The 16142-nt window shown below is 42.6% G+C and overlaps 1 protein-coding gene across 1 annotated transcript in view; it reads right to left on the bottom strand.

Moving 5' to 3' along the window:
* Positions 1–11970: 11970 nt before the first annotated feature.
* Positions 11971–16142, bottom strand: part of PTPRJ (protein tyrosine phosphatase receptor type J) — a 28044-nt gene continuing 23872 nt past the window's right edge. Inside the window, exon 23 of the mRNA XM_058807647.1 lies at positions 11971–15269. Coding sequence (XP_058663630.1) covers positions 15111–15269 — 159 coding nt within the window. The 3' untranslated portion in view covers positions 11971–15110. The remainder of the gene's footprint in view (positions 15270–16142) is intronic.

The following is a 16142-nucleotide window of genomic DNA, read 5'->3' as shown; positions in this document are numbered from 1 at the left end:
GTTTAGACGCTGTAATGACATGTCCATGTTACTTGCTGGTTGGCTGTCGTGCTATCAGGGGTTTTAGCTGAGGTGTGCTAAATTAGCAGTTCTCATACCATGTTTGGCATCTGGCTTTGTCTTTGCACAGTGCTTATTCCTCTTTGTTGTATCCATTCAAGGACAGTATATAGTCTATCTTGTTCTGAGGACAGAACATTGTCTTCAAAGTAACTCTGTAATCTGCAGGCCAGGGTTACCCAATTCTTGTAAGAGTACAGCATGCCCTTGTTTTGCCAAGAATTCTTCTACAGAAAAGTTGCATGTGCAAGCATTCATGTTCTGGATTTTCCTTTGATGTAAATTGGAATTGACCCACATCAATTCACACAGGCTTTTCTTCCAGCTGGGGCTCTTCTGCTATCTCTGTAAAACACAGGGCTCCATTTGGAGCCATGGTGTGCCGCCATATTGTCCATTCAAGGGCAGCACTGGGCAGGGAGCACACACCAACCTGAAGGCAAGTACATGCTGAGGGCTCCCTCAAACAGGGCCTTGGGTCTTGGAAAGAGGCTTGTCAAGCAGTCAGAAAACAGTGCCTTGGCTGCAGAGAGGCAGCCAAGCTGGACATACACTTCCTCAGAGCAGCTGGCTTAAGGTAACCATGGGACACTTGACAGCAGGTGAGGAGCCTCCTTACCTCTGGGAGCAGGAGAGCTCAAAGCCAGCAGCAGGCCAGGACCCACACCAGTGACGCACAAAAGAGGGGGATGCCAAGCAGGTTCCCAGACCAGTCTGCCTCCAGGAACTTCTTCATTTTCACACAGCTGAAAAAAAAAACATTCAGCCAGGCAGCTGTGCTGGTGTCCCATCCCAATGGCAAGCATTGGGTTGATTTAGGCTGGAAATTGTGCACATTGTGCTAAAAACCTGGTGAACACATACATTTTCTTCTCCTCTGTGTTTGGAGTGAGGTCAAACTGCACAGAGAAGTGCTGCTGCAGGGTTTGGTTATCACTCATCATAAACTTTAGTTCCAGGACTTAAATTCAGTAATGGAGAACATTTTCTAAGCTGCTTTCTGCACATATTTGAGGTGATTTGGGCTCTAATTAATTTGGAACAGGGCAGGGAGTTCAGAAATTTTCCTTTTCTCTCTCTGACATCCCTGTGTCCCACTTTAGTTTTAAAGTGGTAAGGCACATCTAGATTAAGGCACTAGGAGGGAGAAAGAAGAGAAAGAAAAGAAATCTAGCTGAATTAGAGATGGCTGACAGGGCATTTCATCAACCTAATTGTGTACTCAAAGCTTTTCAGAATCCATAACAAGAGTGGCCATGCAAATCAGTGAGTCATTGCAACAGCTGAAGGGGAAAAACCCTACACACACACAAAAAGGAAAAAAGTAAAAAAAAAAAAAGCAGAACTCTGCTTATCTGCTGAACCTGTTCAGTGAGGAGTTTCCATAGCATGCTTGTGCTTTCCCTAGCCATAGCCCATTTTTATTCTCTTTAGCATTTCACATTTCTCCTTTGTGAACTAGGGTGTTCTTTCTGGGAAAGCTACAGCACTTTCTTACACTAGGACAGCCCAGCAGCATGCAGGAAGCCTATGACACTTCAAGGAACCAAAGTGTATATTTGTAGTAAGAGCTAAGGCTGTTAAATCTGCTTTGGGCTTCTCTATAACACAAGATCAAAAGCTGCTTCCCTCTTCCCCATCTCTTCCAGCACCTGGATGTGCAGCTGGCATGCACATGTCCCCAGTAAGGGGGTTGGGCAGTCTTAACCTTTTAACAGCAGTATTCTGCTTTTCTGTGTTTTATGGGCTCAGTATTTGCACAGTTCCTTAATATTTATTTATTTTTTTAAATATATAGATGTCCTCAGTGTTAAAAGAGAATATATTGATTTTTGGGAGAAAACTGTTTTGCACTCAATCCTTCACATTTTGATCACAAAGGACAGCAGGATGCTGTGACTTTCTGTAGTTTCACCTTTTCTAGCAAGGAGTGATGAAAGGCCATATATATATGAAAACCAGTAAAATAATCAGAACAACTCAGATTGTTTTTGCACCCACCTCAAGTCTAAGCAGTCCCCGCTTGTCAGGACTCCAGAAACATGGAGAAATCCAAGTGCAATATGCACCAGAAAACAGGCATTGATCCTAGAGTACACTAAAGCAGCCTGCAAGAGAGTAAGAGGAAATTATTTCCCTGTGAATTGTCTACCCCTGTGAGAAGTGAGATACCCTCACTTGGAGCAGGCAGGTCAGCAGGCACAGTATCCTGCTTTGAGGGGGAAGGCTGCTTCTGAGTGAACAGAATGTGGAAGGAGAGACAAGATCAAAGATTTGGTGTTGCAGTGCTCAGCTCTAGGTTGCTTCACACAGTCCTACTCCATGAGCAGCCTGTGATGAGCAAAAGGGATGAGACCAGCTCTGTCAAAGCTGGGGGGTTTGTGCGGCAGGTATGTGTAAAAAACAGCTTCAGTGTATGGTTCCTGTGATCTCTCATGCCAGATACCTAACTTATTCATTAACACAGGAAAGGAGACCTTATGGGACTCACAGCTGAGGAAAGAAAGAAGAAGTCATGTTGCTCAGACCTCTGATTCAGATGAAGCAACTCTGCAAGTCTAATAATGCAGCTTCTGGCCTTTAGTGTTATTTATGGGAAAAGTGAATTTGAACAGATCTGCTGGGTTTGTTCAATAAAAGGAAGGGACTGGGTTTTCATTTACACACACACACCCCTCCTTAAATCAGTTTGACACTGCAGTAGAGTTGATGCCCTCTGCTTGGCAGCCTCATTACCATCTGTAACAAATGTAACATCTTATAAATAATTTATGTTGTAAGAGCAAATACAGTTTAGAAGAAAGAAAACATTTAGGAAATCTGGGATCAGAAAAGGCTAGAGTGAGTCAACATGGGCCTCTCAGTTTCCATGGAATTAAGAGCATTACCCTACCCGCCTTAGCTGCAGTCAAACAGAAGCCCAAGTGACCATGCAGGAAATATTGCATCAGATTACCAGAAAGGGAAGAAGAGCACTAAGCAGGGAGGGAGATCTCCCACGGAGGGAGTGTGCTGGACTGGGACCCAACAGGAGCCAAACTTGTTTTCCATCTCCGTTACTGATTTCTGTCCCCCTCTAGGCTGACCCCTAACTGTGAGGGGGAGGAAATGCATATAAATAAATGAAAAATTTTAGCGAACAACAGTTCTGGCATCAATACCTTGTCACATCCCATTTTCTGCTTGTTGAAATGAACTTTACCCTGCTGCATTTGGACTAATTTATCATGCATTATGTATGTTCCTCTGTCTCAGAGTTTAATTATTCATGAATCCCTCCACCTTCACCTTCTTCCCCTTCCACATTCACAAGGACCAATGGGCACAATTCATCAACCCTCCATCACCACCAGCTCTCCAAGGTGTGAGCCTGCAGCCTGGCCCAGCTGTGGACATTTCTGGCTCCTGCCAGAGCTCCCCACATCCGTGTATGTGTCCACTGACCTGCCTCAGAGCTGGGGAGCGCTGGCTGCTGGTGCGCAGAAATGGCATCTCCCCTGGGGCTCCTAACAACCTTCCTGCCCCTCAGGCAGGTGCTGTAGGCTGGGGACAGACCAGTGTAACCCCTAAAAATGTGGGGTGGCCACCCAGGCGCGTACCAAAAGCCCCAAAGTGAGGTTGGAAACAAATTCTCCTTGTCCCCCACAGTGGCGGGAACCCTGAGGAGCCGCCTCAGGGCCCTGAGGGCCCTCTTGCCTGGGACGGGACTCATTGTTTCTCCCAGCACCATTTTCACTCCGTTTCTGTCTGAAGAAGGCAAACCTATCTGCTGGGTTCCAGCTTGCACAGGGGCCATGCCAGTCCTGTTGCCAGCAATGGTGGGAGTGGGGTAGCGTGGAAGTGGCCACATCGGACAAGGCCTGATGGCATCGGGGTCGCCAGGAGCAGATCCATGCCTGCTGTGGTGCCCAGATGGGGCAGCAGAGGAGCAGCCACTGTGAGGAGAGGGGCCAGGGGCTGCCCTGTGCCTCCCCTGCCACACCACTGTGTGCTGCCTCTCCCTGAAACTGGAGCTTTCTCTGGGAAAAGGTTCTCCAGTGTGAGCACAACCCTCACCAGCAGCGAGGGACAGTGTGAGGAACAGCCCTGGCAGCAGCCTGGGGTGGACAAGAGGTGAGGCAGCATGAGGAACATTTATAAACCCATGGAAGGAGGAATTACTTACAGCACAGAAGCTTTTTCTGAGAGCCAGGATCTAAAAGATGTTTTCAGCTGCCAGTGCCATGGGAATCTTGGTTTGACTCAGGTGTGTTCTCAGCAGGATCTTGCATGGGACCCATGAAGCATAAGACAACACCTGATGCCAGCCAGGCCTTCCAAGCCAGCTCCTAGCATTCAAATCCAGCCAAACTGAGAAAAAGTACAGAATTTTTACTGGTTTCTGTACCTTAAGTGCCAGATACCATTGCTTGCATTTTATTTCAGCCCCCATTTCTAAACAGCCACAAATAGATGTTTTTTAAAAAACAGAGCACTTTTCTCCTATTTTTAGTAGCAGTGATATCCCACAGTGTAGAAGAGGTATAATCTGCTGTCATCACTGCTGTCCTGGGCCAGTGCTCTCACCTGTGCTGTATTACTACTTCATTTAGCATAGAATGCCTCAGTCAACACCACTGCCTAATGCACCAAGTATAATGTGCTTTTTTTAACTTTTAAGGCTTCCCCTCCAGCTTGTACAACATTGCTCAGCTGATCTCTTAATTTCCTACATGCAAAAATCAAGCTCTTTGTTCTGAAACCACACAGCTTTCATCTGCTGCCAAAGGGGAATCCATCTGGGTGCCATAACTTCCACCCTTTGAAATGAGTCCTCCCCACACCCACTAGCAGACAGGAGGCCTGTGGCCACAATTCAGGATGCCTGCCTGATTTTGATTTACCAGGGAAGCAGGGAGGATTGGAGAGAGCAGGCATTCTCATCCTAGTCACAAATCCTTCCTCACAGATAAACCTCACAGGATGGGGGGATTTCCCCAAGTGTAGCAAGACCCTAACTACCACTGTCCTTTCCATTGGCTGTGCTGTGCATTTAGTTAGGCAAAAAGATGGCATTTCATTTAACTGTAGGAGTTATTTTGGGTTTTTCCATCCCTCAGAGCACTATGGAATTTTGGTTTCCTCTGCTGTGGCTCTGCTTAGTACAGAGGGCCCGGGGCTGCTGCTGGAGACTGGCCCATGATGGAGATAAAGCCTTTAAAAGGCACAACTGTGAAACACTGCTCTGTCCACTGCAACTTCTTGGGCTGGCCCCTCTGCTGCTTTTGCATAGCAAGAACCACATCATAAAGCCAGACACATCCCATGGCAACTGATCAACCCCAAATGTCTCGTCCCCCACCCACAGCCCTTAGCCCTGGCAGGCCCCGCTTGTCTGGCCACCCTCACACCTGCTGCCTGAACCTCAGACCCCACCTTCTCTTTCAGTTTCATTGTTGAGGCTATTTCTTGCTGTAATTAGTCAATTGATTCCCCCATATGCGAACACTGAGGCATCCTGAGACTGTCACTTCAAAGAGCTTTTGTCACCAATAATTGAAGCATCTCCACCCAAGCAGACTGTGCTTTTGATCAAGGATAAGCAGTTTGCTCCTGACTGTGGGCCAAGGAAAGCTATAATTTGATCACAGTGCTGGCAGATGTCCTAGTGAGCAGGGGAAACTCACTTTGTTATGCTTAGTAGCTCCTGCCTTTCAATCATGGGAAATCATAATTTGACTATTAGCATGTAAGAATTTTCCTTACACACCAGCAAAGTTAAAAGGCCACTGTCAGTTTGGAACATGATGCCTTTCCTATAGAGGCTTCACACTACTTGCCTTTCAGTTTCTGGTACAGTCACAAGTTATTGATATGTTAGATTTTTTGCAATGGAAGTATTTATCTTCACAGAAATTATTCACTTTTCCCTTTTCTGTTGTGTGAAACAAGAAGAAGCACCACAGCTTCACTTCTGCAAATATTTGCAGTTTACACCTGCAATGAAAAACACAGGTTTTTCCCACCACATCCTCTCAGCACAGCAAGAGTGTTTTCTGCTTCCCCCAGGTTTGGGAAAGCAATTCATCCCCACAACCCAGCTGCTAGCAAAGATATCAGTTCATTTTGCAAATTCTTTTTGGGGTATTTCAAAGATGATTGTTTGTCTTTGTTAATGATACCAACATTGAATAGCCTACAAAGCCCTCTGATTTTATTCCTACTCCACCCATTTAGTTGAAGGGAACTACTTCTTAGCCATTTGCAAAACTGCTTTCAAATGTCTCCTAAAAATTTTGTATCTAAGAAGTCTGAAAAATGGTAGACAATTGCAAATGCTGCTTATTAAAGTGACCATGGTCACCACACTGCTGTCTCATGCCTCAGCTGCTGGTTGTGTTTATCTCCCGCCTCTGGCCATATCATTGATTGCAAACTCTAATCAGGAAATGGTCCTTCCCTCCTTGGCAGCTGTGTCCTCAGCCCAGAGGAAGCAGCCACCTGAGCCCTCCAGAGCCATGCTGCCTTTTCCAAAATAAACTAAACAGCAAAGTCCTTGCAAGTTGAAATGTCTGCTGAGTGAAAGCTCAATCCCAAGAAAAACTGCAGTGTTGTGGCTTTTTCCGGGTGCAGAGAGCAGTCTCTGCAGACTGTGATGCTGCTGGTTGTGTTTTCCCAGAGATTCTGGCTCTACCTTCTGAAAGCATTTATAGCATATTGATCACTTCATGTAGTAAATTGCAACTACAACAATGTTTGATCTGGAACCAATTGACTGTAGCTCATAGAATAATACATTCACGTACTTCTAATATCATTTAAAGCCAATGACTTGGAGAGAGCTTTAAGGTAATAACATTGTGCCTTCATCGGGCTCACTTATAAAATCTCATTGCAAAAGAATAATGTAACCAGAGGGGAAAAAAATTAAAAATAAGAAGTAAAAAGATATCTAATTTCTGTCTGTGCAATGGAAAGTGGATAACCTAAATATATGGCTCAGTGCAATGCTTCTCAGAAAAGAGCATATACTTTCTACAGCTCTTTAGAGTAAGGTCCTAACTCAAATCTACAAATCAGATAAGAGAATACGGAGTAAAAAATACAGCTTGAAATAGGCCAACAAATAGAATATTAAAATCTACATATAGGAGAGATGTTGGGGTTAGGTGAATTTGCCTTCAGTTATGATGACATCTGCAGAAAGTTTAAAAGGATATTACTGATTGACATCCATATACATTCAGATTCCCTATTCTCTTTTCCATCCTTTTCTGTGTGCCTAATATTGCTGAAAAAAAAAAGAAAGAAAAAAGAAAAAAAAGGAAAAAAACAAAAAAAAAAAAAAAAGGAAAAAAAAAGAAGAAAAAGTAAGCTTGGTTTGCCAAGGCCCTGTGCAAAGTGCCTGCTCTGTCTATGCCAACATTCCCTCTCTAGTCTGACTTGCAAGAATAGGCGAAGAGAGAGAAGGTCATGATTCACATGTGACAGGAACTAAGGCTTTCTTTGGATTTCTAAGTATTTCAGCCCCTTTCACTAAAAAACACATTTTAAGAAACAAACAAGGAATATTTTCCTCAATCCTGATTGAAACAGCCATGTTCATCTTTACCTTCAATTTCTTTTAAAAATAATGGTGAATAAATAAAACAAAGAAATTCTAAAGAAAGATTTTTTCAGGTGGAACTGTTAAAAATTTTTTTAGTGGCATTTTTAAAAGGTAACACTTTCTAAAATGAAAAAAAAAAAGCTCATTTTCAAAACACCAAGTGGCAACATCAAGTGCCTTAACAGAAATAACATGACTGGTACTAATGTGATGCCAGTGATTGGACACAAGAAAATATCTACTGCATCAAACATTCTGAAATGTATTTTCTGGCATCTCAGTCACACTTTAGATCTTCATGCAGGGGAAAACCAATTCAGCATCTTTAGACCTGGCTTATAATTAAATTACAATGAGTTGAAAGGTTTGACTGATGCACATTGGTCACATATTTTTCTCTGTATTTTGGTGAGTGGCCTCTAGAGCTCAGCTTTCATTCAGCATATGACAAGCAGGCCTGTCACCATCAGCACTGGGAGCATCACTCAGGCCAGGAGGCAGCACCTGAGAGCTGTTCACCTCAGCCAAATCCTACTCAGAGCAGGTCTTCCACAGGACTGGTGCTGATACACAAGCATGGGAAGTTCTGATGTGAAATGTTATTTCTAGGTTTGATTTATTCCAAGCTCAAAGGCTAAAGGATTTGTAAGCAGCTAGGCAGTTGCAGATATATCTTCCAGAGGATTTAGAGCTCTCTCACACACCTATCTCCATTATTGCCTTGTTTGTAAAAAATGGATCTATCACTAGAGCTTTGTATTGAAATCTCACCATATTTCAAACGGGAGACAGAGGAAGCCAAACTAACTCAGCAGATGTTGCCAGGTGCTTTAAAAGCTATATTTAAAATCTCCCCAAGGACCTGTGTAAAAATAAGGCAGGAAAAAGTCACGTTCAGTGTTACACACACACACACAAACAGATCCATTAAATGAAACAGCCTTTTAACTGTTATTTGTATTGAGTAGTACGAGCAAGCACGTCATTGTTGCTGTCTTTATTGATGTATCTGCACTGTGTTCAGCAATCCCATCAATCTGTTATTGCTGGGAACAGCTGTGGAGCAGACTGATAAGCTGGGAAATGAGCACACAGCTGGTAATGCTGAGTAACCAGCTCCTGGCTGGTACCAACCAGAGCCCTTACACCTTGGAATACACACACTATCAGAAAATACCTAGGTGAAGTGCAAGAGAACTTCCTGATGTAGCAAAGGATTATTTGACATTATTACGCTATTGCTGAGCTTAGGAGTTTCTGAAAAAAGGTCACTAATCAGGTGTACAACACTCATTCATACCCCTGTGGAACATACATGGGCACAGTGGCCTGGGCTTAATGAGTGACCTGTGCCAGGGCAAGGAAGGGGAAACAGCACAAGGAGTGAAGGGAGGTAATCAGAATCTGGGAAGGAAGTGAAAAAGGAGCAGCCTGGCAGGGAAAGCTTTCCTTGGAGAGATCAGTGGTGTCATGTGCCATCTGGAGGCTTAAATCAGAAATGAACAGGATATATTTCCTTTCTGGAGTGACAACAATCACCTTTTAGGTTGATACATACCTCAATCAGAGCTGACACTAGACCATTATCAAAAAGCCTGTTTTCCTTCTGACAGCATATTCCCGACTCTGGAAGCACCACATCAAAAATCTGCTGGACAAAAAATTAAAACAAGTCTAGAAATCCCTTAGAGAGGACCCTTGCTTTCCTGTCCATTCTGCCCTGAGATGAAACAAGGGCAACAGCCTGGCACTGTGTGTGAAGAGCACTCTGTCCCTCACACACTGAGCACACAGCTCTTATGTGTCCCTAGAAATCCTGTCAGCATTATGAATATACCAGGAATGTCCATGAGACATTAGCACTTCACTTGGAACATTTCTCCAAACAATCTGGCTTTTCCCTGATTACTTGGAAAGTTGGAGATAAAATGTGAATTCTAGTAACTCACTAGGGATCAAACTAGACACTTTTCTCAGCAAAAGGGGATAATTTGCTAGCTTTGTTTCTGGCTGTCAGAAAATTATGTATATTAATTTAAAATATAATAAACCCAGGGAAAGCAACTTGAATGAATCAATGGGATTCTGTTAACAGGAACTAAGAAGAACAGGCCTGGATTCATAACATTTTTCTTCAGATTTAAGAAATAGCTTGAGAAGGGCTCCCAGCTTCTCCCCTCCATGAGATGTACTAACAGCTCCTTCCCTTCAGCCAAAAATGCTGGCAGGAAGCAGCTCCTCCTGGTGCTTCCAACTCAGGTTTTCTGCTTCATTTGCCTCCTCCTCCCTCACAGGCAGGAGGCTGGCACAGGCAAAGTCCAAAGGTAACAAACATGGAATGAAACACAAGATTGGAGAGCAGCACTGTTTGGTGCCAACATCAAAAACAGTTCAGCAAAGTGCTGAGAATGGAACAGTTTGCAGGCAGAGTTTTTTCAACACCACTAGGTGTTACATGAGGAGCTGAAAGGGACTCCCTGAAGCAGTGCCACAGCAAAAGAAGAAAGGAAGTACAATAACTTTTATGATGAGTACAGGAAGCAGAGAACACTGTACCTGCCCACCTCAGAAGCAAGTAAGCTGTTAATCTTTGCTTGCCCCTCATTCCAGCCCTTGACCATAGTGATTGCATCTGCATTTTTAAATTAGTTTTTACCCAGAAGACCCAGGAGCTGTTAAGATATTGGCTTTTTCTTTTTGCTTCAGAATAGCACACTGTGCAAAGATTTCAGGTGGTTTTCCTTCCCAAGCCCCCATTTCTGACCTGCTTCCACAAAAGCAGCCACATATTCATCTCATATCTGCTGCCTGATAACACCCAGGCAGGAAGGGCATGCAAGAGCAGCATCAATACATCCCATTTATCAAGCCAAGAACAGGACAGAAACATCACATTCTCTCCTCTCTGACCGCTATCTCTTTAATCTCCAAGGCAGTAAAACTAATACATGACAAGACCAGGTACAAAATGTGATTTTCAGATATTCAGGTTCAGCTCTAGCCACACAAACAGACTAAGGCTCCAAATGGTAGCCAGAATAGCTGGCTTTCCTGAAGTTCTAATAGCATAAAGGTAAGACCAGGATGACATGGCTGGCACATGATCCCCCTGAATAATGACAAGACAATCACACTTGGCTCTGCCCATCTCACCATGCAGTCGTCTCAGAAATCACAGCAGTTGCCACAAAGTATTGTAAAAGCAAGGCAATCCTGACAAAGGGGAGGAATGATGCATTTGACTCCATTGATCTTAGAAGGCTAATTAATTATTTTATTATACTATATTATTCTATACTATATTACACTACATCTAAACTGAATCTGCACAATCACTCTACTGACTGAACCGAATCTTGTGACTCAGCCAACAGTCCTGACACACACATGTGGATTCAATTGGTCAATCAAAACACACACACCAGAATCCAATTACCAATTCCCCTCAGGTAAGCAATCTTCCATAATGCATTCCACTTGTGCACAACAAGAGGCACAGCAATTGAGAAAAGAATTGTTTTTTCTTTCTCTGAGGTTCCTCGCTGTGATTGCCTTGAAAATATCCTTGGGAAGTTGTGTCTTGCTTTTCTCTGTGAAGAGAAATGTGGCCACAATAGAGGATCACAAAACTTTAATTTAGGGTAAGCACCCTGTGATGATCTGGAGAGCTGCTGAGTGCCAGTATCACCCTCCAGGCATGTGATCCTCCTTAGGAGTGATTCAGATGACAGCCAGGAACAGCAACTAAGAATTTTGGGAGAAAGGCACTTAGCTGAGATAATTTTCTATGCATCTACAGGCAGGTGATCTTTAATCCAGCAGCCAGCTATAGCCCCACAAGATATTTCTGCATCCCCTTCTATCACCACCTCCAGACAATGCAATACCTTCAACAGACGAAACAGTCCTCACTCTTGTTTCTCTGGAAGCAATCAAGTCTTTGAAACACTGCTCCTCCCCAAGGCTATTTCAGCAAATGTGAATCTTTGATGGACCTTGGATGATGGTCCTGTTTCCTTACCTGGTATCAAGCTCTTCCTTTAGAGAAGATACCAACTGCCAGGACACATCAACATCAGACCCAGGGCCTTCCAGGGAAGTCTGAATGACAGATTATCACTGTCCCAGGAAGCTCCAGTGACTGCAGTACACAACTGACTCAAGTGCCACCCCAGAGGATGGGAGCCCACCTTCCATTTATAAAGCCCTTCTAAATGAAATGCGTATTTTAGCAAATTATTTTGATTCAAAACAGAATCCCAACAAAGGAAAAATAAGACCAAAAGTGCTCTAGGATGATGCTTTTTAATTGTTATTTTTATATTTTTAAGAACAAATCAAACCATTAAAAATATTACAGACATGTACTGAAATTTCCTGTACAACAAATATGAAAACAATAAAATTTGTACATCATTTCAAGATATTCAACAGTCACTTATTTGAAACACATCAACTTTTCCCTTCTTAAGCAGGCCCCAAATGGGAAGAAAGAGTTAAACAGAAATGCAAGAGATGCAATTGTCACACAGCGGAGCTTTCAGTGGACAGCTTTAAATAAGCAACAATGGAAAGAAAACACCGACCAAAGAGATAGATCTCAGCAATTATAACACAGAGAACATCAGAGGGCAGGGAGAAAACATTTGCAGGAATTCAAGTTGTCTTGAGCAAGACACATCCACAAGGTAGTGCAGCATTACCTCTAGTCCTTTTCCTGCAGAGACATCCTATAAGGAATGTCCTACTTATTCACACTGATACTACACCCAACTTTATGTTTGCAACAGTTTAAGCCTTACCAACTTTTTCCACCCATACACAAAAATCAAGAGGTCAATTACTTCAACTTTCAGTCTCTTCTCACAATGTGTCAGTTTTGGAAAACACCTGCAAACAGTTCTTTAAAAATGGATACTCTTTAGATGATGGCACACGTGAGAATTTGACGCCTGCTTCCAACACCAAAACAATGGGTCAGATCCATCTGTTTTCTGTAAGAGGATCTGGGCAGTGGTTAGGCACAAACACACACTGTCCTAGCTCATTTCCTGATGTTCTGCCGCAACAGAATAGAAACAACATGATCTAGCATGGAAGACTCATCTCCCTCTCCTCTAAGCTACACAAAACAAGGGCCTTCTGAAGCGAAAGAGCACTTGCCACCCTAAGGCAGCAAGTTCTTGGGAGACCTGGAATAACAAATACTGGCTCTGTGCCCTGCACAGATGTGCAGTAATTAAAAGAATAAGAGAGTTAAAGAAAATAACATGACTGTAAAGGGCAGACTTTCCTCCCTCCCAGTTCTTTTGGAATGGTTCTGTTTGGTGCAAGTGGTTTATCTTTGTCATCTGACAGCAGCTTAGGAAGAATGCAAATGAGAGATCCACTTTGTGGGCTGCCAGTTTGGATGGAGCCGGGCAGGATCAGCAACCTCAAGATGAGGGTTTTTTAAAGTGTTTCCAGAGAAAGAGGAACAAAACTATATTAAAAAAAAAAAAAAATAAAAACCAAACCAAACAACAACAAAAAAAACCCCAAAAAACCCAAAAAAAACCAACAAAAAAAACCCCAACAAAACCAACAAAACAGACAACAAAACCAAACCCCAAAACCTAACAACCAAAAGTGCACTGTGGTTTGTCCTCCAGTTTTGCTCACACAGCACACCACAGTTTCACACCAGGTTGTTAAAAATTCCTCAGGATATTTGTAAAGTTACAGTTGTGCATCAGGAATTCCTATGCTCTCCTTCAGCTGACATTGGATCCTGTGAGGTTGCTAGGTTCCACTGTAAAGCCACACATACTTCTAGCATCTGTAGCTTTTTCTGACAACTCTACTAAAACAAAGAAAAACCACCAAAACAACGACAACAAAAAAGCAGCAGAATTCCAGGGACTCTGGTTATTAAACCTTCATAAGATTTTTTCCCTGCTTTACAGCTATTCTATAGCATTATTCATAAACTTCATATTCATCTACAATGCAACCAGTGCAACGATCCAAAGACCAAAAAACACACCTTCTCCCCACCCCATGCTATCTAAGTCCTTCATTGGTAATGCCTTCCTAAGTCTAACAGTTATGTACCAGCAAAATAAATCCAATCTGATCCCGGACTTGTGAAATCAGCAAATGGGGGATTTCTGCTTGTTCCTTCAGTTTCTAAAAGGACCAGTCAAAACAAAAGCAGCAGTATATTGCAAATAATTACAAAATAATTACACTGGATCAGTGAGATGCAGGCAGGTAAGATGTGTCTCAGTTTTGAATGGCTAAAACAACCAAGAAATTTGTCTTTACAGCAGAATTTTGTGCAATGTCTTTTGGTAGAAACAGTAAAGCCAGTCGATCTGTTTGGAAGTGCTTGAACACTTGGAACCCTAGTATCAGCATTTTCACAGATTTATATATTTGAGGAAAAACAGCAACAATGATAAAAAGACACCAACCTGAGAAAAACTCTATTAGAGTGAGCATTATTCAGTAAATCATATATTGCACCTTTAAATAAATCATTATAAATTGTATAAAAACAGGAATATCAGGCAGGAACAGGGAGGAGCTATTCTGTCCTTCATCCACACGCCCACACACCCCCCGCACACACATTCACAGATTCACTTGCTCTGGTTTTATCTACAGTTAAAGCTCAGAGTGACAGACCACACTCCTTTTCCTCTGGCAGAGGCACCAAAACTTTAAGGCAGGGGATATTTGTGGTGAAATGCAAAAACAAAGCTCACCTCCAAACTTCTGGAGAGTCCTGCCAACAGTGCAACTACAGTTAAGTTTGACATAAGCCTTATTTAAAAATCTGTGTTCTCATTAAGAGTTTCAGTATAAAAATAGAATCTCTGCTGTTTTTTTTTCTAGAGTAGCAACTAGAAAAGGCACAATTTCCAAGTATGAATGTCCATTTGAAGGAGCCATTTGTACTCCTTTTTTAAATAAAAAGGAACACAGGAAAAAAAAAATAGACCACAGAGGCACATATCTATTAACTAAGTAACCAGATACAGTAGATAAAATACGTTCCTGAAACTTATAATTAAATATATTAAAACAACCCACCAGCATGGTGTCTATAAATGAAATCATATAAAATTGTAATAAAAAGCTTGTGTTATTATTTTAATATTTAAACTCTAGTTCACTGTTCATACGGCAAATGCTATTTCACCTATCAGTACTGTTAAATTCCCAAGAAAAAACAAGATTCCTCTGTTAACTTTAAAAGTTTTGCTTCGGTTTTGTTGTTTGGGTTTTTTTAACATGAGTCCACAGCTCCTGCCAGCATTGTGTTTTTCCTCCTGTAGATCACACCTTTGAATGCAGACAGAACTGGAGAAGCCAGACATGAGACACTGCACACAATCCCAGAAAACATGAGTCGGACACCTCCCTCTCCAATGGGCAGGCAACATGTCCTGGATGGAGGCACTGGGTTCCTTCTGGACTATGCATGGTAGCCATTGGCTTTCCCAAAAGCTGGTCCTGGTGGGAAGTTTTCATAGATTGCCATTGCTGTCACATTTTGGTAGATAAGGTCTGTTTTCCTCTCCCTCTGGGATTTAATGATATCCATGACACACTGGTTTAGGAAGATGTACTGGTCCTGGAAGAAAGAGAGAGAGAAATACATTTCTAAAAAATACCTGGTTTTGGAAATAATTCTGCTTCTGAACATAGGTTTGGGCACTGCACTGAGTGTTATCACAGCGCTTGTTTTAAAACGTGTAGGTAGTGTAGGCACACACAGTTTGTGGTAATTGGGAATGGGGCTGCAGTGGAGCCTCATCCCCAATGGGCTACACCTGTGAAAAGCAGGTGACCAGTGTTGAAGGTGATGAGCCATGGAGTGTCCAGGTGCACTGACCAACCACCAAAGGGAACAGAGGGCACACAGGTGCAATGCATGAACATGAGAGTTATAAAAGGTTGGGCTAAAGAACAAGAAGGGCAGATCCTTGCAGCCTTCTGAATGACACATTGCTCTGTATGGGTTGAAGCTTTCTGAAACTGCATGGTGACACTGTGTATTGTGGCCATCTTGACTGCAACATATGCTGTGACATATAGTTTATAGAAAATAGAGCTGGAAAGGACCTCATGGTGTAATTTGGTCAACTCTCCCCAATAAACAAAACTAGGATCAGGTTTTGCTATCTAGAGCTAGGATCTGTCTTGCCTAATGCTATCCTAAAAGACTTTAATGATGGAGATCTTACAGCCTTTTCCAAATCACCTTGAGTTAGTCCATACACCTTCCTGGATCAAAGTGGTAATGTCTGTAGGAATACTTGTATTCCTGCAGAACACAAAAGCAAAGATGCACACTGAAGACCACTTGACTCCAGATATTTCTGGCTCACAACTAAAGGATAAACCCCCTATGGGTAAAAGTAGTTTGCAAAAATTCTGCTTCAGGATTTGATTCCTTCCAGCTGTGAATGCCAGTCCTACAAAGTACTCTGTAAAGACACTGCTT

The sequence above is a fragment of the Ammospiza caudacuta genome, chromosome 6 (genome assembly GCF_027887145.1).
Source record: "Ammospiza caudacuta isolate bAmmCau1 chromosome 6, bAmmCau1.pri, whole genome shotgun sequence".
NCBI classification, from domain to species: domain Eukaryota; kingdom Metazoa; phylum Chordata; class Aves; order Passeriformes; family Passerellidae; genus Ammospiza; species Ammospiza caudacuta.
This window is presented reverse-complemented; position numbering and strand designations above follow the sequence as displayed.